Raw genomic sequence first — 22,029 nt, 5'->3', positions numbered from 1 at the left:
AGAACGTAATTTAATAATTAAAATAAGAATAAATGTAAAGTATAAGGCATATTACAGAAAACTCCTTGTCGTTTTTTGCCTTCAGTCTGGGTGGTTGGCCCCAGTTGAAGTCATCCAGATTGTGGGTAGACAAGGATAAGTTTTATGTGTGTATATATATTTATTTTATTATTATTTTTTTAAAATTTTATATTTATATCCCTCACATTTCTTTAAATCCAGCTTGGTATTGTCTGCTTGAATCATCTTCTATATTATTATCTTCAATATTATACAAAATATTTTATACACATTAAGGTCGTAATGCATAATTGCTTTAGCAAGTGCATTGGCCCATAAGTATTAGTTACATCTTGTTACAATTTATTAACTTTCTTTCGATATTACTCATATATATATATTTGAATAATGTTTAAAATAGTTGGAAACGGAATATTTCATAATAAAAATAAAAAGGGTACAGCATACATCAGAGGCAGCAAAAAGCATATTCCTCTACATGATACCTTGAAATATAACCATACAAATAAATTAGAATAAGGATTAAAATAAAATAATGCCAGCAGTATGGCAAGACAAGGGTGAAAAAAGTCAAAATTAAACCTAAATTAAATCAAACCAAGCAGGGAGGGAAGAGAGGGATAACAACAGTAAAAATATTGCAGCAGAAACTCTAAAATAATTTAGACAATCTAAATGTACGAATAATAATTCATTAAATTTTAAAAGCCAATTAAATAGAAATTTAACGGTGCCTTCTCTGACGGGCACCAGGTCCAAATTTATGTGAAATATCACCAACAGAGATGTAAACCACTACAATCAAACAAAACAAAAATAAATCAAAAAAATATTCCATTTCCAACCATTTTAAATGTTATTCAAATATATGTATAATTATATCACATGATAGTAGTGGGCAAATTGCTTATGCTGCCATCCATAGTTCATTATTCGTCTATATAAACTGGTTAAGATTACTTTTGTCAGTTTTTTTACTCTTTTTACCCCTCTTCCCTCCCTGCTTGGTTTGATTTAATTTAGGTTTAATTTCGACTTTTTTCACTCTTGTCTTGCCATACTGCTGACATTATTTTATTTTTATTTTAATCCTTATTCTAATTTATTTATTTGTGTGTGTGTGTGTGTGTGTGTGTGTGTGTGTGTGTGTGTGTGTGTGTGTGTGTGTGTGTGTGTGTGTGTGTAAGGTGTTTCAAAAATGGTGAATAATGTAAAGGTGAAAAGTACAAACTAAAATAAGCAAAAAAGTTCCAGTGAACATCAGGCATGAAACGTTTTTGAGATAATGCACATTTTCTGTTAAGATCCGCCACTGACTACGGGAGCACTAGTTTAGCAAAAAGCTGTGAATCCTTTGCTAAGGGTGGTTTTATTAAACATAAGATAATATATTTTTAATTTTTGGTTTCAATGCTACACATTACAAAAAGTGTTCAAAATGCTGTCCTTGCATCCGTACGCAGCTTTGTAGCCTTCTCTGTGTTGAGTTGCAAATCCTCTCAGGCATTCGTGGGTCATTTCTGATTTGCTGAAAGGCTCCTTCAACCCGACGTTGCAATCCCTGAACTGTGTTAATGTCACAAGTGTCACCAGACTTAAATAGGATTTAAGTCTGGTGATCTGGGAGGCCACCTCTACCTATCCGCCATTGACCATACCTTCTAGTTAGATACTGATGTTGAAATTGCTCGAGTCACAACTCGAGCAAAATGTGCTGGTGCACCATCATGCATAAACCACATGTTCTGGCGTTACTGAAGTGGAACATTATCATCATCAAGGAGGTCTGGAAGAACATGCTGCAGGAACTGAAGGTAGCCTGTTTGGCAGAAAGTGTGTTCCTGTAGATATTCAACGAGAAACGTTGCCGATGTTGTGACTCGTGAATTTGCATTAGGATTTGTGTTGGACCAAATGTGACAGTTATGAAAATTGAAAATATCATCATGAGTAAACCCAGCTTTGTCAGTGAACAAAATGTTTAAAAATTGGGGTTCAGGACACATGTTGTTGCATCCACTGGCAGAAATTCACTTTGGGAGGGTAGTCTATATTGTTGCAACCTTGTATATGCTGGATATGGTAGGGGTACAGTAATTGGTGATGTAAAATTCGCCACACACTGCTATGACTCAGTACATGCTCTTGCAGAGCAACCCTCGTTGAAATTCCTGGATTTTGCTCAATTATTTCTAACACCCTTTCCTCAATATCAGGTGTTATGCTTTTGGGCCTATCTGCTCGTACTCCATGTTCGAAGCGCCCATGTTCTCTAAGGCGTTGATGTACCCTGATGAATGTGCGCCTGTTGGGCTGCCTTCGGCAGGGAAATGCTTCTTGGTACAAATGTGCAGCCTCGAGTGCACTGCCATTGGCTTTACCCTACATGAAGTGCATGTCCGCATACTCTTCGTTGCTGTAACCTCTTTCCATGTTGACTATCCTTTAACAGTATGCCTGCTACTTCTCAGAGCATTGAGAGAGGGGAAAGGAGAGAAGGGTGGGAATAAGCATAACCTAACCTAGACAAACAAGTCAGTGGTGGATCCCACCTCTGTATAGTTCACCTTGTCAGTGGTGGATCCCAACTAGAAAAGTGCAATGTGTCAAAAACGATTAAGGACCCATGTTTACTAGGCTTTTTTTGCACATTGTAGTCTGTACAGTTCACCTTTAAATTATTGACCATCACTTTTGAAACACCCTATACGTATACACTGTACTCCGCATATACAAGCTCTGTATCACGTATATCTGAGTGGTATCTGTCTCTGATATCCCCCACAACAGCTGCATTTGATGACTTGACCAGCACTTCAAATTCATCAAATTTATTTACTATGTTCCTAGCATTGGCATATGTGTAAGTATATATGCACTTGTTCTTACTCTTAGTTACCTTAACACAGCCCATGTATTTGCTTATTTTGTAAGGACTCCATCAGACCTTGAAATCCCCGAAATCTTGCTTTCCAGCTGCTACATTCCAATAGAAGCAGTGTAAGAATCACTTGCTGGTGAATAATACAATGAAATTGCATAGGTCTTTCGATGTTTTGGAATCAAAATATTTATTAACATGGCCGATGAAACCAATATTTTTTCCAACCATATTCTTTGCACCATTGGTCGTAATTGCTGTCAACAATTCCCAATCAAGCTGCAGGTCTTCAAACACTTTTGATATGCTATAAAATGTTTTCACCAGAGGTTCTGTTCTTCAAGCTTTCAAGTGCAGCCAGTTCTTCTGTGTCTTCAAAATTTTGATTTATACCACGTATGTAAATGAGTAACTGTGCTGTGTTGGGTAATATCTTCACTTTCATCAATTGCAATCGAAAAATTTATAAAATCTGTAACTTTTTGTTTCAGCTGATCTTTAACATTAGCAGACAAGTCTTCGATTCTTCTTGCTAAAGTTGACGCTGATAAACTTATAGCAGCGAAGTGCTTAACTTGGTCAGGGCATATTTCTTCTGCAATTGATAGGCACACTCTTTTCACAAACTTGCCATCAGTAAAAGCCCTCCTTTCTTCAGCAATGATTTGAGATGCTAGCAAACTAGCTCTAATTAAATTTAAATTCTGATTAGTGAAACATGTCATCTGTCGTTGTTGCCTCTTGAAATCAAAGCTCAGCTCTTGTAATTTCTTGTTTCGTAACTCTCCTTGAAGTTTATTGTAAGTTGAGGTGTTTTGTCGTATAATGCCGTTTCAAATTATATTCTTTCAACACAGAAACTGCTTCCTTACATATAAGGCAGGTTATTGTCCCTTATAAAAAAAATAATTAATTGACCAAAGTTCATTGAAGACACGACATTCGGAATAAATTTTTCTTTTCCTTGACATCTTGATTCGCTAAAATTAAAAATTCAAAGTTAAATAAAATTAAAAATAATATGCATTTATACAAATAGCACTAATAAATTGTTGCGCATGATAATCGGTGCAGTGGCCCGATGACTGCGGTCTGAATGAGAATAGCTGACCAGGAGAAAGATTAATATGCGTACTCGTCTTTACATTGCAAACTGCAAAGAATGCATTGCATACAATTCTTTCACTAATACTTACTTGATTAATATTTAGATTAGTATTTAGCAATTGTTTTAACAGTCGCTTATTTTAACTTTACTATTTCACTTTTTGACAACTCGTGTTAGCCGGAAATAGTCGAGACTATAAACTTATAGCCTTGGGCACTCGCGCTGTTGGGATTTCCGACATAGCAAGAAACACTGCTGCCAAGTGGAAGCACACAGAGTTGCAACAATGTTACAAAATTATATTTGGACGCATTTACATTATATTTTGATTAAAAATATCCTTATATACGATATGTAGCAACTAAAAAAGATTTCTATAGAATATATTTCACGAGGCGGATGAAATCATCTGGCGGGCCCCTTCCCCTCCAGCTACCAAATTTCTTGTAGCCTGGAGGGATACACTGCCTCAATAGCATCTGAAAATATTCTTGCCCCCTTCTATATAAGTGTATGCCATCTCTGTAAAAAATCAGTCTCTCCTGTCAACAAACACAAACCACCATGCAAGAAATTCTACCCCATGAACTTTGCACAGTTTCTCCAGGCCTGAATTGATTAACAAGGCTCTTGTCATGTACTCCCTTCTATCGTGGCTGGGCACAATTGCAGACACTCTTTGAAACTTAACCCTAACTTGCAAATTTTCTCAACATTGCCTTGTGCTTGTTAAGTCCTTAGATCTCCTACTTTTAATATCATTAGTGCCAACATGTACAACAATAACACCTTTGTTTGCCCTTAAAAGATATCTGCTGTACAACATTATCAACTTTTGTCTTTGGCAAACATACTGTCCTATTCTGCCTATCTTTTTTTGCACTCTTTCCTTTTTGCGTCATAATACCATGAAAAATTTGTTACAAAATCTAACCTATTTAGCAGGAAACCTTTTATCAACTATCCTATCTGTTCTGTTTTAAAGTGCATGTAATTATATTCACTTTAAAACTGTACTTAAATTATTATTTTAATCAGTTTAATCCATTTTTTAAATAAGAACAATGGTAGGCAACAAGATGAAATTCACTATGTAATACCCTAAATTTTGAACCTTTGTATAGTACAAATATGTCTGTATGTTCAGACTTGGAATGCAGAAGAACCACAAACATATTGATGTATTTTGGATTTTTATAATCTGGCTAGAAAAAACATTTCATGTTTATATGAAAACTAATTCTTTAGAAATGCTCTTAAAATTCAACAGCTTTACTAATTTCCGTGGATGGAGAGAAGACTCTCAAGGGTTAAATAGTGGAAATATACTTAAAGGGAATATTGTATTGTATTTACTTTCCTTTTTTTGAATCTTGAAAAAGATTTTCTGTGGTTGCAGATTCCTCCAATTCCACCGAAACCTCCTATTACATCTGAAATGGCAGAAGCCAAGTCCAGGAAACAACTAGGAAGCAACACAAGAACACTCATAGGCGATGAATTTCACAAAGATTGTCGACAGTTGGAACAGTAAGTATGCAATTTGTGATAACATTCTGAAAAATGAAGAAAGATAAGGAGGGCACATACTCTTGGGGATCACTGAATTATGACCGCCCAATCTGTAATGGACTATGCTGCAACCTTGCAGTACAGTAATACCCCGAAGTTACGCGATAGGTGGGTCCGACGAAAATCGCGTAAGTCGAATTCGCGTAAGTCGCGGGGTACAACTTTGCATATAAATACATATAAATTTTGCTTAATTGGGACCAAGGACCAAAAAAAACACTAGTTTAGAAGAAAAATATTAATACAATTGCAGTTCTTTATACATATTAATACAAAATATGTATTAAAAAAACAAATGAGTTACGTTAAAAAGTTATTTCGATGTTGATGGCTTCATAAAATCTAACAAATTCGGCTGACGACACAGCGCGTTCTTTTTTTCACGCAGAATTTCTTCTTAGCAAGCTAATAATTTTTTTTATTCCTTGCTTTGTAGCTATAACGCGTTCTTCGTTCCATGTGCTTTTCGCCGTTGCTTCATTTAGGCCTGTAGCACGTGCAATATCACATGGTCTTTCATTTCGCTCAAAGCGTTTCACAATTTCATATTTTTTCTCTATCGACAGAGGCGGACTGGCCATAAGCCTTATCGGGGAAACCCCGGTGGGCCAGTGTGATTTTGGCCATAAACCATAGTATGAGGCCACTATAAATTTTCCTGGGTAAGAATTTTTGACCCAGTCCGCCTCTGTTTATCGATAATTGCTTTTCTTTTTCTCTCTGAATCTGCAGTGTCTTCACCAGGACGCTTCCTTTTCACACCTTTTAATTAAGTATTTTACTCATTTTTAGGGAATAAAGCACAATTACAAAACGAGGAGGCACGCTTGATACGCATAAACAAAGCTGCGCGCATGTAGCAACTGAATAAACAACACCATAAAGGCAGAGATACACTATTAACACCTCACATTTCTAGGGGTTACTACCATAAAACAATAAAAATCCAGTTGCCTTTCTGCTAGTGAAATCTGTTATAAACTGGTAGTAAACTCGATCTAATTGCATTTGCGATTATACCGATAGCTGGAATTGTGTTGGTTTTTACGTTATTATGGTGAAATGTGTTTCCCCTTCACTGATATAAAAAACATATAAAAGCAGCAAAGTTGAATTTTGTTCATCTTTCGCTCTCATTCTCCGCCGTCGCACCGTATATCGATAACATATGAAAAACGACCTTGAAGATAGTGGGCGGCAGCGTTGCCAAACGAAAAAATCAAGAACCGCGTAACTCCGAGTTCGCGTAAGTCGGGGTAGCGTAAGTCGGGGTATTACTGTATTAAAAGCAGAACAGCTTCCTACAGTAAAGCAATAGTAATTTGCATCTGGTTCTGCAAATCAAAGGGATAATGTAGCAGTTATGGGTTGCAGAAAAGATATTGCAGAGTTTCAAAAGGGCATGATTGTGGGAGCTCATGCATCAGGTGCTTCCATATTGGAAACAGCATGTCTTGTTAGTTGTTGATGGTCCATTGTGGTTAAGGTGTACAAAGAGTGGTGTTGAACCATTCCTGCCAATAGAACTGTAAATGATTAGGCAAGGTGAATGTTTGTGGTGAATGAAGGGTGCAGCATGTATGGGTTCAATGGCAGGTTACTATGTGAAAATTGACATCACAATGTAATAAGAGAAACCCTCTCCTCACCACTCATCATTGTTGATGGTTAATGCTGTAGTGTCAATAACATGCTGGTTGCTCAATATGAGGTATGTTTTGCTGGCAAGAATGACATATGGCTGGTACTCAGCTGTATGTCATTTTTTTAATGACAGGAACAGGATCTTTCAAGATGATAATGCGCTGTGTCATCAGGCCTGTACTGTTCATATGAGTAGTTTGAGGAACACAGTGAATATATCACCCATCTTGATTGGTCTCCAAATTCACCTGATTGCATTTCAGTTGAACACCTTTGGATGTTTTGAAATGGGAAGTGAAGTGTATGGACATACAACCATCATCTATTCCAGTACTATGGAAAGCTTTGCAGGCAGCATAGCTGCAGATCCCTACAGATGTCTTCAAACATCTAGTGGAGTCGATGCCTGGGCAGCAGCTGTTATCCATGCAAATGGTGGCCCAACATGTATTAGGTAGGGGGTCATAATTCAGTAATCACTCAGCGTATATATGATATCAATGTCTCAAAATAAAGTTTTTATAAAAAAATAAATAAATAAATGGATGTAATAAATATTGAACAAAACAGAGTACAGACATGAATTTTGGATGCCTCAGCAAAAAAAAAAAAAAAAAAAAAAAAAAAAATTAATGTCCAGCTCCTGATTAGCAAGAACAGACCCACTGAGAATACTATTTTTTAAAATTCAAGCTTTTCATAGTCACTCTGGTTTATTCCCCCTTCCACTCCAACCACTCATGATGCCCTTTCTCCGGTGTTAATACTTGGATGTACCGTGTAGTAGTGTTGGGAATAATTGAGAGGTCATAATTGATTATTTTGATTATAACAGGTCACTCGGTTTTACTGGTATCATTCAAGTGATTCATTCAATTAGGGAAAATAGTTTGATTATGCCCATCATTGCTGTGTAGTTGCTACACCATTTAAAAAAAAAAAAAAAAAAAAAAATTGTAATTAATCATGTGTAATATCAATGACTGTGCAGGTCACTATGATAATACAGATTAGTTCTTGATTGCTAGCCTACCAATCACTATTTTCTTCCATGCTATTCTGTTTCCTGTTGGATGTTATCCCTAGATAGAGTACCTCCCCTTTCATCTAATTCTTGACACTATCAATTCACCTTCTTGGTCTGCGCCTTTGCTTAAAATAGCTTTAATTAACACTTTTGCTGCTGGCTTTTCCAATCACCTTTTTGATCCAAGATTGAAAACCTCTGGATTGAGTCAATCTGAATTAATAAAGAGCAGAAACATTTTTGGGCTTTCTTTTTAGTCTGACTGGGCTAATTAGCCTCTGGTGAAGGCTGTTTGACAAAAATATCTGAATTTTTTCTCTGTAAAATCGGAAGAAAAAGTTTGAAAAGTGGGGTTGTTTCCCCCTCCAAGTGGATTAAAATCTGATGTCACATGTTTGCATTCAGGAAGCAGTAATGTGTTAATCTCTCTTCTTTCATATCCTTTCTACATGTCTGTAGCAACTTAAATTTGTTTTACTCGCCTCTGATTGGACATTGTTACCCAGAGAATTCCTCCCATTTATAATGTTCTTTCTGTTATTAAACTAATTTCTGTAGGTGCTAATTTTTGAACAGTTTATTTCTTGAATAGTTCATAGCTCCATAGGCTAGATTGTGTTAAAAAATTTGTTATGAACAACTAATTCTATTAAAATTGGAGAGGCCTGTAGAGGGTTCTATGGATGAATAAAGAAAATTCAATTCAACTGGTAAGAACAGGAACTGCTTAATAAACAGTAACTAGGATTAAGTAATTAACAGAAGTTTTCAAGATTAAGTATCTCTTCATCAGCTGTGGGAATACATATATAAAATTATAAAACATTACAAATGGAATGTGCAGAGTGTGGTCATATTGAGTGAAAAGAGAGAGAGAGCATGCTCAAGGATGTACGAATGCTAAAGCATCACTGTGTAGAACTAGGCGATTGTTGTAGATTCTGGGTGCGTACATGGGCTAGGTGCCAGCATTTGTCATGCTGTGACACTACAGACATCCATGATTGGATGTAGCCACACATGTCTATTGCAATTTAAAATGCTAAGACAACCAGATATGTGCAGTGACTCAAGCCACAATCGTCCATGGTAGCAGTGGGATTGGTCAACCACCTCTGTATCACATCTGGGATTGAGGTTGTGTTGTATCGACCAATAATGCTCCACAACTGAAGAGTCAGCTAATTAAATGGCCCTTCTGGCAGACTCCCCCACATAGCAGCTGCTACAATCATGGCATGTGATGCAGTGTATCACAATGCTGCGTAAAAGAGGAGTGTCTTCACCCTCGAGACAAGAGATCCCAATCCTCTACCGGGTAGTTGCAGGCACTACCCTGTAGAGGATTGCGATATTATCCGGTACCTCTGTAAGATCTTAGAAATGCTATCGGAAGCACCCACGTAATATTGGGCTGTAAGCGGTAGACGTTGTCTTGTTACTATGGGGGGCCTCGGATGTGTAGCAAGCTCATGGGCTTGTAGGTCACACTTGTCCAAGTCATAGGTTGGATAGCCACAGTTGGTGAGGTCAGTCCAGGAAGGAGAGGGTGTTGCTCGACTCTAATTCTATTGTGAACTGGATGAATGAAGATAGGGAGTTGAGATGTTGTGGTAGTTGTGTCTCTGAACCTTGGGGGATAATAGTGAGACTTCATCGACATATCAACACCAGAGGGTGATGGGACCAGTAGGTTCAGGAATGTGTTCCTCCATCACAACGTTCGCAACAACAGAACTGACCAGGGCCCCTATAGCTGTGCCGTTTATTTGTCTGAAGAGTCACCAAACTTGACCACTCTGCTGGACAAATTTTATATATAATGTATACTGAACGGGGGGGACCTTCTGTTTCCCCCTCTGAAATGCCCCCCCCCCCCCCCGAGTGAACTGGCCCACCTTTTGGCTACATCAGGGGTGGGTCAGCATCTCAAATTGGGACAGTAACATACTATTGGAACTGGTCCACCTTCCTGTAGTGTGGACGAATACCCAGAATCATCTCTCCATGTGATTGATGCTTCTGTGTAGCCAAGAGGCCAGAACAGAACACACACACATACACACAAACCTATCCCACATATCTGGCCCTTTTCCAGTAGTACTGTTCTTCACAGAAATAAGAGGTGGAGTTGAACTGACGTTTTAGGAGTCGCCCTTTACATATACATGTGTCCACACATTTCCACATGACCTTGTCTTCAAGAACATTGAGGGGTCTGAGGCGTAGAAATTCCTCGCTGTTCAAAAAGTGTGACTGATATTTCCTACTAGGGATGTTAGTAAATGGGTGATGTATTTCGACAGTTCGTATGGTGGAGAATTGCAACAAGAGACAATTGGTCTTAAAGGAATGCCTGGCTTGTGCACTTTTGGTAGGCCATAGAACTGGGGGAGCTGGCAGCTCATGGCATGTAATTGCCAACTTGTGGACTTCGAATCTTCCTGGACTTGAACCAATCATTAACTAACTTATTTACCTTGGATTCCAATCACTCCAAGATTTTTATGGGAGGGTCCTGCACTGGTTCATAGACATTATGATCAAGTAGAAGAGAGAGCCTTACTTAGATATTCAATATGATCCATCACATTGTACAGCGTCCTTTTCGGTGGGTAGAACCACAATAGTATTGTCATTCCTGATAGAATTGGGGACTGCATATTGGAAACTGTTGAGATTAGATCAGGGTGGACATGCTGAAGAATAGAAGCTGTCTTCAAGACAGCTTCTATTCTAAGCTCTTACGTGGGTAACGGATAAAATGCCTGCAACTTCCCAGTAGAGGGGTGTGGTCTCGAGGGTGAAGACACCCGTCCCCCTCTTTTACGTAGCGGTGCGATATACTGCATCACATGCCACGATTATAGCAGCTGCTATGTGTGGGAGTCTTCCAGAAGGCTCCAGGACTGCCTCTCGGAACATGAAAGACTATTTGATTAGCTGAGTCTATAGTTACGGAGCATTATTGGTCGATGCAACAAGACCTCAATCCCAGACGTGATACCGAGGCAGTTGACCAATCCTGCCCCTACCATCAACAACTGTGGCTTGAGACACTTCACATATCTGGTTGTTATAGTGTTTTAAATCACAATAGACACATATGGCTACACCCAATCATGGAGTCTGTAGTGTTACAGCATGACAAACTCTGGCACTCAGCCCATGTACATACCCAACATCTACAACAATCGCCTAGTTCTACACAGTGATGCTTCAGCATTTGTACATCTTCAAGCATGCTCTCTCTTTTCACTCAACATGACCACACTCTGCACATTCCATTTGTAACATTTTTATATTTTTATAGTTTATGTATTGTAGTCCCACAGCTGACAAAGAGATACTTAATCTTGAAAGCTTCTGTTGATTACTTAATCTTAGTTACTGTTTATTAAATTTAGTTTCTGTTCTTACCAGTTGAACTGAATTTTCTTTATTCAACTAATTCTGTGTTTTGGTTTGCTTCTCTTTTGCTCCAAATAAATATAACTGTCTTTCAGCACTTCCTACTCAGCTTATATTGTTTGTTTGTTTCAATGATTAATCTTTTACCTTCATTAAAGTCTGTTTCTATATACAAAAATTAATAACTAGTTTCAGTTTATGGTTATTTAAATCTGTAAATTTAAATTTTCTTTCAACTTTGATACATATTCATAAGCTATTATTTATGTGAACAATATCATCTGTATAATAATGATCCATTATATACACCAATGAGTTGAAACATTGGCCACCTACCTAATATGATGTTGGTCCTCCACGTGCATCCAAATCAGCTCGTACCCGGCAAGGCATGGACGCTACAAAATTTCTAAATGTGTCTTGTGGTATCTGGTACCAGCACGTAACGAGCAGATCCTTTAACTCCTGTAAGGTCCGTGGTTGAGATGCCGCAGATCGGAGTTGCTGTTCCAACACAAACCACAGATGCTCGATGGGATTGATGTCTGGGGAATTTGGAGGCCAGGGCAATACCTGGAAGTTTTCCTCATGTTCTGCGAACCAGTCTCGAACAATCTGGGCGGTGTGGCACGGTGTATTATCTTGTTGAAAGACTGCACTGCCAGAGGATAAGACCATTGCCGTAAAAGGGTGTTCTGGTCAGCAATGATGTTTAGGTAGGTGGTAGATGTCAGAGTGCCTTGCACATGGATGACTGGATCCAGGGTATCCCAGCAGAACATTGCCCAAGGCATGACACTGCCAGCACCAGCTTGTATTGCATCCAGGCACTATCATTTCTCCAGGTAAACGATGCATACGTATCCAGCTGTCCACATGGTGCAACAGGAACCATGATTCATCGGACCAGATGAACTTCTTCCAATCACTCAAGGTCCAGTTTCGATGCTACATGCCCATTGTAGGTGCTGTCGCTAGTGAACCGTGGTTAGCATGGGCAGCTCGGAGTTTCAAGGTTGTATCGAGAATGGTGCAACGAACAGAAAACATCCACTCAATGGCGCTCCTCTGGAAGAAAATCACTTATTGATGAGAGAGGTCAGAGGAGAATGGCTAGAATTGTGCAAGCAGACAGCCGGGCCACAATGTCGCACATCACATCACATCAGAATACAACCTTGGTGCACAGAAAAAAATATCGCAACGGACCACTAGTTGCACTTTGTCGCGAATGGGCTACAACCGCCGACAACCATGTCCCGTACCTTTGTTATCAATGAAGAACAAGAGAGCACGCCTCCTGTGGGCACAGCAACACCAACACTGGACTATTGAGGATTGGAAAACAGTTGCTTGGTCTGACGAGTCGAAGTTCCTGGTGCATCATGTTGATGGAAGGCTCAGAATTTGGTGAAAACAACATGAATCCATGGACCCGTCATGTCGGACAACTACTGTGCAAGGTTGTGGGGGCAGTGTTATGGTGTGGAGAATGTTTTCTTGGCACACATTCGGTCCATCGATACCCATAGATTCACGTTGGAATGCCACATCGTATCTAAACATGGTTGCTGACCGGGTGCATCCGTTCATGTTGACAGTTTATCATCAGAGATGGTTACTTCCAGCAGGATAATGTGCTGGTGCACAAAGCTCGAATCACTATGGAATGGTTACAGGAACACGACAATGACTTTTCTTTGCTGCAGTGGCCCACTCAGTCCACAGATCTCAATCCTATTGAACATCTTTGGGATGAGCTTGGAAAGGGCTGTTGCTACAGGCCTTCTGTTGAATCTCAAGGAACTGCAAGATACACTCATGTCTGCATGGTACACCATTCCTGCATGTTTTCAGCATCTTGTTCAATCCATGCCTAGATGAATTCAGGCTGTTTTGAAGGTGAAAGGAGGCTCAACACGCTACTAGGTAGGTGTACCTAATAAAGTGGCAGCACAGAGTGTGAGTGTGTGAGCAAAAACCCTCGAAAAAATGATTCATCGCTGTCTGACTTGGTATCTTGAGTCCTAAAATCTGATCAATAACAATAAATTTGAATTCAGAAAAAAATCTATCATAATTGGACCTTATGATTAAAGCCAAAGCAAACATCAGAAATGCATTCATCTGAAAGGAGCATCTTGTTATGGTCTGTCTAGATTTTGAGAAAGCCTTTGACCCCACATGCCGTTTTGGCATCTTAAAGGATCTACATTCTCTTGGCCTGAGTGGAAATTTGCCATATTTCATCCAAAATTTCCTACAACAAAGATCCTTTCAAGTTCAGTATTGGAGAACTCTCTAAACACTTTGTCCAGGAAGAAAGAATCCCTCAAGGGTCCATTCTCAGTGCCACTCAGTTTGCAATTAGAGTTAATCACTTGACTGAACTCATTCTGAAAACAGTGGACTCATATCTTTATGCCGATGATCTCACAATCTCTTGCCACTCTCAAAACATGAAGTATATTGAAAGAAATTGCAGATATCAATAAATCGGATCTAGATTTGGATGACACAAAACGGTTACAGACTATCCAGCCAGAAATCGACTGCCATTCACTTCTGTACTATATGTAAAATGCATCCTGATCCTGAACTCCAATTAGATAACCATCCTATTCCAATAGCAAATAGTATTTGTCTGCTTGACTTAATTTTTGACAGCAAGTTAAACTATCAAAAATACATTGAACATCTCCGGACAGCTTGTCAAAAAAAAAAAAAAAAAAAAAAATGAACATACTCAGAGCCTTATCAGCAACAACTTGGGGAGCAGACTGTTACACCTTGCTTCACTCATATAGATCCATAATCAGATCTCGACTGGACTATGGTGCACCTGTCTTAGTTTCTGCTAGGGAAAAGTGCTTTTTCTTGCCCCAACCCTATTCAACATATCCCTAGAATATCCCTAGGTGCATTCAGAACATCTCCAGTGCAAAGTCTGTAGCTCCTCTAAAGATCAGAAGAAAGATGTTATTACTGAACTACGCAACCAAGATCCAAAGCCAGTCGACCCATCCTAATTGGTCAATATTTAATGATCCGCAACTCACGACCTTTTATAGAAACAAACCACAAGCAACTAGGCCTGCAGGTATTAGGTTAATGGAACTAGCAGAAAACTGGAATATACAACTCAATAAAGTCCACCAAGAACCTATAGATCATGTTCCTCTATGGTCTGTCATCATGCCGTCTTGTGACAATTATTTCCACCAATGGGGAAAACACTCTTTAACAGGTATTAACAGCTGCACATTGCACACATACAATGTTATCCTAACTTCACTAAAATATATACTGATGGATCGAAGTCCGTGAGTGGAACAGGTGCAGCAACAGTATTCCACGACACTACCATTTCTGTATCACTTCCAACAGAATGCGGTAGTTACACCGCTGAATGCCGATCAGGCTAGTCGGGTGGGTAAAGTGCCTGCCTGGCAACCCAAAGGTCGCAGGTTCAAATCCCGCCTCGGGCATGGATCAGAGTAGTGCAAAAACCTTGGGAGGTGCATTATGGCCACAGAAGCTGATGTGCCAATAACTAACAAAAAAAAAAAAAAAAAAAAACGGCTGAATTATATGCCATAAAGCATGCTCTGGAAAACATTTTCCCTCTCTCAATCCAAAAGAGCATAATCTACAGACTCGCAAATTGCCCTATTAGCAATGCAAAAGATTTCCCCACCTACTCATCCATTACTACAGCTCATCAGATCAGAGTTGATTCGTCTCAGAGATCATCGGCAAAATGTTGTCTTCTGCTGGATCTCAGGCCATACTGAAATACCAGGAAACCAAATTGCAGATGCTGCTGCCAAGCATACATCCAGCACAGCCTCAATGAATTTTCTGGTCCCGTTCAGTGATTACAAAATTCATATACGAAATATATGTAAGGAACGATGGACACTTCAGTGGCAAATGCATATACATAACAAATTCCTTGAAATTAAACCTGTACCGCAATTATGGGCTTCCAATTTCTGCACAAACAGACAAGAAGAGGTAGTCCTGGCCAGAGCCCGAATAGGCCACACTCATTTGACCCATCTATTCCTGTTATCAGGTAATGACCTTCCACATTGCCACAGGTCACTCACAATAAAACACATACTCCTAGAATGCACCTTGTATAACAACTCTCGTCTAATTTCGTTTACTTCTCTCTCAAACTTACAGGAATTGTCACTTAGCCATATCATAGACGAAAATTCAAACCTTACAGAATTTTCTTTCTGAAACGAATAGGCTTGTATAACCGTTTCTAACTGCTTCCATAGAAGCCAATAAAATTAGTATTAACTACTATGATAGGTGCAGTATGGCCTTTGCACCAGAAAAAATCCAAGCACAACAACAATAATCTTCCAGGAACAGTTGATGCTTTGTCATCAACTCAGAGAACTACATGTTTAGAAAATTTTATATAAAAAGCAGTGACTATTACTAATATAAAATAACACTAATAATACTATAATATAATATAATGCTAATATTTACTAGTACTAATACTAACACTAGGTGGCAAATGACCCTCATCAACCAGTGTAATACCACCACTTTGCTTATTGGAGGCTTGATGTGGTGAAACCCATGTTTAATCTCTAGAGCAAAGTTTCCAGCATCTCCCCCCTCTTCTCCCTCAACCCATGCACAGTACTACTAATACAGGTGACCCCCGCTTAACGCTGATCATTCGTTCCGGAAAAACAGAGCGCTAAGTGAATCAGCGCTAAGCGAGCGCCGCTTTCCCATAAGGTAACATACGTATTTATGAGCTGCGGTTGGTGCCATAGGATATTTCCTAATGAATAATAAACAGTAATGAAAAGATGCACAAATGTCGGTCAAAATATTTAATATTCAAATATTTGCACATATAAAATTCTGCATTGCATACGTATAATTATATGGTAACTACTTGCGTATCAAAAGTAAATTTAAAATTCCAATTAAAATAATGAATTTAATCATGAAAAATGTGTGGATTTTGAGTTGAACTTTGGCCCTCTTCCAAATAAACTAAAAGGGGTATTAATTTTAAATCCCCCGCAGCGTTACAACCAACAATAAAGTCAACCGATCCTTCGCCGCTTTGAAACCTGGCATGTTTTTTTCTTCTTTCAATATGAAACTTCTTTTAGGCATTCGTTTCCACAAAAGTCCTGCTTCAGCTATGTTAAAAACTTGAGAAGTATAACACATAATACCCCTCTTCAATAATTTTAACAAAAGTTATTTTTTGAAAGTTTCGGCTCCATGATCTGCACTTGCGGCTTCTCCCTGGATTTTAAATCTATTCAACCAGCCCTTACCAGTTTTAAATGGTTCCACATTTTTTTTTTTTTTTTTTTTAGGCGAGTTTTCTTCAGATCATCATATTGGCTAATCTCTCTCTCTCTCTCTCTTTAATATTTAACTTAACTGAATTCTGCATTGGAATATTATCTTCAATAAAATTAGTCTTTCCATTTCAATCCTAATAGCCGGCCTAGTCCTAGTTGCTTGCAGTGGAACAGCTATCTTTCCCACTGCAAAAATTAATTCTTTATTTTTTTTATAATTGTTCTTACAGTTAAAGTTGCAAGCCCTAAATTATGGCACACATCCGTTTGTCGTTGACCGGAATCGATTCGCTTCAAAACGTCTAATTTAATTTTCAAATTCAGTCTTTTTCTTACATTTATAGTCTTCGTACTGCGCCCAGACGTTGTTGCTTTTTCATTCCTATCAGTCATTATTAGCTCTTCGAAAATGTAACTGCGTTGGTTGAATTAATTACGATACAATATTTAAGTAAACGTTCCGTTAGGCACGATGTCTAATACTCTACTGAGTGATGACTAGACTTCGGATAAATGCATATAACGCAAATATTACAAGCAATATACTTGGTCATTTTTTAAAATGTTGATCTCGGAACTACGTAACAAGTCACTGTACTGAAACTAAATTAGCGTGCGAGAAAATTTCACTGAGCGTGGGAAAATTTCTCAAGTCGGCGTGGGAAACGTTTTAATGCTGTTTTGCTATTCATTTTCAAGCTATCAACTCCATCAAATGAAACGATTGCGTTATGTCAAAAATGTAATCTGTAAAAGAGCGTTATAGTGATCTGTGACAGCGTTATAGTCAGATATGGGTTATAATATAAGAACAGCGTTATAGCGAATCAGCGTATAGCGAACCGCGTTATAACGGGGGCCTGCTGTACTAATATGTACTAATCTGTAAAGGTGTCAAGCAGGGCTGCATTTTTGTCTGCTCACCTTTTTAACCTTAATGCTGAAGATATCATGTGTGAAGCTTTGGAAGATTTATACAATGGCATCAAAATTGGAGGACTGAAGATAAACAACCATCATTATGCAGATGATACTGTGCTAATTTGCAATTCAAAGTTTCATCTTAAAGAAACTGAGGAGAATTTGTGAAGCAAGATAAAAGGACTGTTCTTGAATGTGTGTAAAACTAAAATTATGGTGATTTGTGATAATCTCTGTTCCAGTAAAGTGACTGTTAATGGGCATGATGTCAAAAGTTGATGAATTTGATTACTTAGGGTCAAGAATAAATAAAAATGGCGACTGCTCAAATGATGTAAAGAGACAACAGGCAATTGCTAAAACGTTGGTCACTGATTTGATCATGGAGAGATAAAGGTCTGTCCCTAAAGACGAAACAGAGAATCATTAATTTGTTAATTTTTCCAGTTGCCGCTTATGGGTGTGAGTGATGGAATCTGAATAGAGTTGACAGGAAGAAAATTGAGGCATTTGAAATGTGGTGTTACAGGAGAATATTGCATATTTCTTACCTTGATTGAAGAACAAATGAGTGAGTATTGTATAAAATTTGCAGGTCTAAAATTCTTCTTCATAGCATCAACAGCGCTGACAACTCCAATTTTTGGACACATAGCAAGGAGAGGAAAACTTTCTATTGAAGAATATAATGGAAGGAAAAATTGAGGGGAAGAGGAGCAGAAGAAGACCTGCATTTCAGTGGAAGGATGGATCAGTGAACTTCTGGGTATGACAGTTTGCTTTGCCATTTGTAGAGCACAAGATCGATGCATTTGGAGGAATTTGTTGCCCCTCAGGTTGTATTGCACTGATAGGTGATTCATCAACCAGTGCAGTACAACCACTTTGCTTATTAGATTAGATGCTTGAAGTGGTGAAACTCATTTTTAGTCACCAGAGCAAACTTTCCCGCACCCTCTTCATCTCCTTCAACCATGCACTGTACTAAGTACTATAGGTTTTGTTACTTTTCATATTCAGGGGTTTCACGGAAAAAAAAAAAAAATGGATTGAACAAACTGAATGCTGATGGCATCCCTACTCTTTCTTGAATAGCACGTGTACACGCACACAAGGATATAAAGAAATTGAGAAAGGATGGTTGCAGGATAGATGTATGAAAATTTGTTTTCAGCCTCAGAGTAATTGGTTGTTGGAACAAATTACCATCTAAGGTCATGGAATTGGTAGTTTGAATAAATGTAAGGAAGGATTACACAAATTATTAAAGGGGATGGATAGATGAGACCGGTAAACTTTTTTTTTTTTTTTTTTTTGGCTGATGTGCTTTTGCTTCCTTGCATCATTTTCCAATACTAATACCAAAGTGCATTTTTCACCAATCAAGAACACCAATTTAAAAAAACTACTTATAAGCCATGAAAGATTTAAAGTCCATGTTGCTGTCTTTGGAGTAACTTGTTTACACAGTTAATACATATTTACATTAATACACAAAGAATGAACTATTTTTTTTTTTTTTTTTGGTGAAATGGTAATTGAATAACATTTGGTTGCCACATTTCATCAAAAAATAGTCTACCCATAAGTAACATTTGGTCCTTGAGGTTGTCTCAGATATGCCAGACAAGCTGTACTTGCTACGTGGGAGTCTAAAATGCTGATGGAACTGATATTTGGGTGACATTCAAGTCAAGTGGATCCAATTTCGGCGAAGTCTGGACGGTCTGTGTCAGTCAAATCCTCTGCTTGCACCTTCACGATGGTGGGACTGTTAGTAATACTGGGTATAACCTCCATACACAAGCACACTGTGGATGACCACCCAGGTGTGAACCAACATAAGCAGGGGTCGAGGTGTGGTGCCCACACCACATGGAGGAATGCAGCCACTCTGTGTTACCAGGCAATACTAGGTGGTAGATGGCTCAACTGGTGCAATACCACCACTTTGCTTATTGGATGCTTGAAGTGGTGGAACCCATGTTTAGTCTCCAGAGCTAAGTTCCGGTCAACCCTTCCCCATCTCTTCCATCATGCAGTATGACTGATGACTTTTGAGGTTATGATGAATATCATGGCAAGATCCAATCTTCCTTATATTTCAAGGGTACAGCTCTAAAACAGTGTTCGCAGGCTGACTGCTAGTTAGTACACCTGACCGAACCTATTGGTAACTCTTTAGGAGGCTTCCGGATCAACTAGTGTATAATCTTGCTACCTCTACCCTGCCAGATAGTGACTGGAGGGAGTCTGAGTAGCGTGTATGCAGGTTGCATTGTCGATGCCATGTTATGTCAAGGATCTTTGTATATTCTTACCATGTGTATGCCATATCCAATGACAGAATCTCAGTTGTGGATATGGCATACCATGTGTATGCCATATCCAATGACAGATTCAACTACTGCTCATCTCATTTGCCCTATTCGCTGTATTGATTCCTTTCACCTCAATGGTGGTACTTGTGCATATGTCCATTCCGATATTCCCTGTCAGAGACTTAGTAATTTGGAATCTCCTCATTTCGATCTTCTCTGGCTTAAAATCTCTCTACCCCATTGTGTAAAATTCATCTGTTGTCTCTACCAATCCCCGAACTCCCCTAATTACTTGGAGCTCTTGGAATTTCTTTCTTTGCAACTTGACTTTCTCCAGTCCAACTTTCCTAACAGTGCGGTAATTTTCCCTGGTGATTTTAATGTTCACAACTCCAGCTGGCTTCCATTTTCTAGTCACACTGACCCAACTGGTTGAGATGCTGAGGCTTTTGCAATTACTAATGACCTTGCACAGATTGTTCATTTACCTACAAGAATACTGGACAGTCCTAACCATACAGCTAACATGTTTGATCTTTTTCTCACAAACAACCCTTCTAAGTACACGGTCGAAGTGAGTGGTCCTTTAGGCACCTCAGATCACAACTTGGCGATTGTCTCTTCTCCAATGGAGTCTTTATCTCATGGCTATTCCCAACCTCGTATTGTTTGGCATTGCAAGAATGCAAAATGGGATGACCTACGAGATTTCTTTTTATTGGTAGGATTACAGTTTCAAAACTTCTGATGTCAACGTTTGCTCAGATTGTGTCAGTGAACTTATTCTTCTAGGAATGGAATCCTTTATTCCACACTTCATTTTAACATCTCATCCTTTATCTAAACCTTGGTTTTCCAATAAATGTTAAGGTTGCAAGTGTTCGGACTTTTAAACAGTCTGAACACGTGCCGCCACTAGCCAACATCCATTTACTGTCCAACTTCAAACTCACAGAACCAACTTTTCATCTTCCTCGTTTATTCATTCAACTGCCGTTTTCTGGAACAACCTTCCTTCTTGTATGTATTTCCTGAAAATTAGTCTACCGAAGTTCAAGTCTAATGTTAACAAATATCTTCTTTCGTCTTCTCAACCTCCAACCCAAGCAACTAAGTACTGTGGGTTCTAATACCTCATGTTGGCGCATGATAGCCTTGATGCTGATGCGCCATTAAACATCAAATAACCAACCAACCTAATACCTCATGTGTTTGAGTTTTTCATAAAAAAAAAAAAAAAACAATAACATCAAGCAACAGCACAAATCAGTTTATTTTAACAATAAAATAAGTAATGTTTTTGTTGGCCATTCTTTACAGTGGCAAAATTCAATTGTGAAGAGTTTTTTTTTTTTTTTTCTATTTTAATAAACAGAGAAACATGAAAGCATGCACTATACATATGCCAGTAGTTCTTACCAATTTTCTGTCAAAAAAGGAGCTTTACATCTAAGCTGTGATGATAGCTAGTATTAGGTTAAGTATGGTAGGGTCATAAATATTCCCATCAGATGGTATTATCTGGTAACAGAGCTTATGTTTTTTCTCATTCTTAATTATGATTCCACAATTACCTTCATTTATTGTCTCTATTTAAAAAAAAAAAAAAACTTTAATGTACGTAATTTTTAACCCTTTCTTTTAAGTAATTTCACTCTGTTATGTAAATCAAAATAAAAAAAATAACATTAAAGATCATTTAGGTAAAGAGTTTTAATTTTTACAATTTTTTTTTTAAAATTCCACAAAAATTTACTCCAAAGTGC

At 38.4% G+C, this 22,029-nt stretch overlaps 1 protein-coding gene across 4 annotated transcripts in view; it reads left to right on the top strand.

The window, feature by feature from the left end:
- LOC150086894 (sorting nexin-6-like) overlaps positions 1 to 22,029 on the top strand; it is a 375,374-nt gene that overhangs the window by 62,382 nt on the left and 290,963 nt on the right. For all 4 annotated transcript variants that reach the window (XM_090371664.1, XM_090371665.1, XM_090371666.1 and 1 more), the window contains exon 4: positions 5,410 to 5,540. In XM_090371664.1, the coding sequence (XP_090227790.1) occupies positions 5,410 to 5,540 (131 nt within the window). The remainder of the gene's footprint in view (positions 1 to 5,409; positions 5,541 to 22,029) is intronic.

The sequence above is a fragment of the Mastigoproctus giganteus genome, chromosome 4 (genome assembly GCF_048544385.1).
Source record: "Mastigoproctus giganteus isolate SK-2022 chromosome 4, ASM4854438v1, whole genome shotgun sequence".
Taxonomy (NCBI): domain Eukaryota; kingdom Metazoa; phylum Arthropoda; class Arachnida; order Uropygi; family Thelyphonidae; genus Mastigoproctus; species Mastigoproctus giganteus.
Note: the sequence above shows the minus strand (reverse complement) of the source record. Positions and strands in the feature narration are given on the sequence as shown.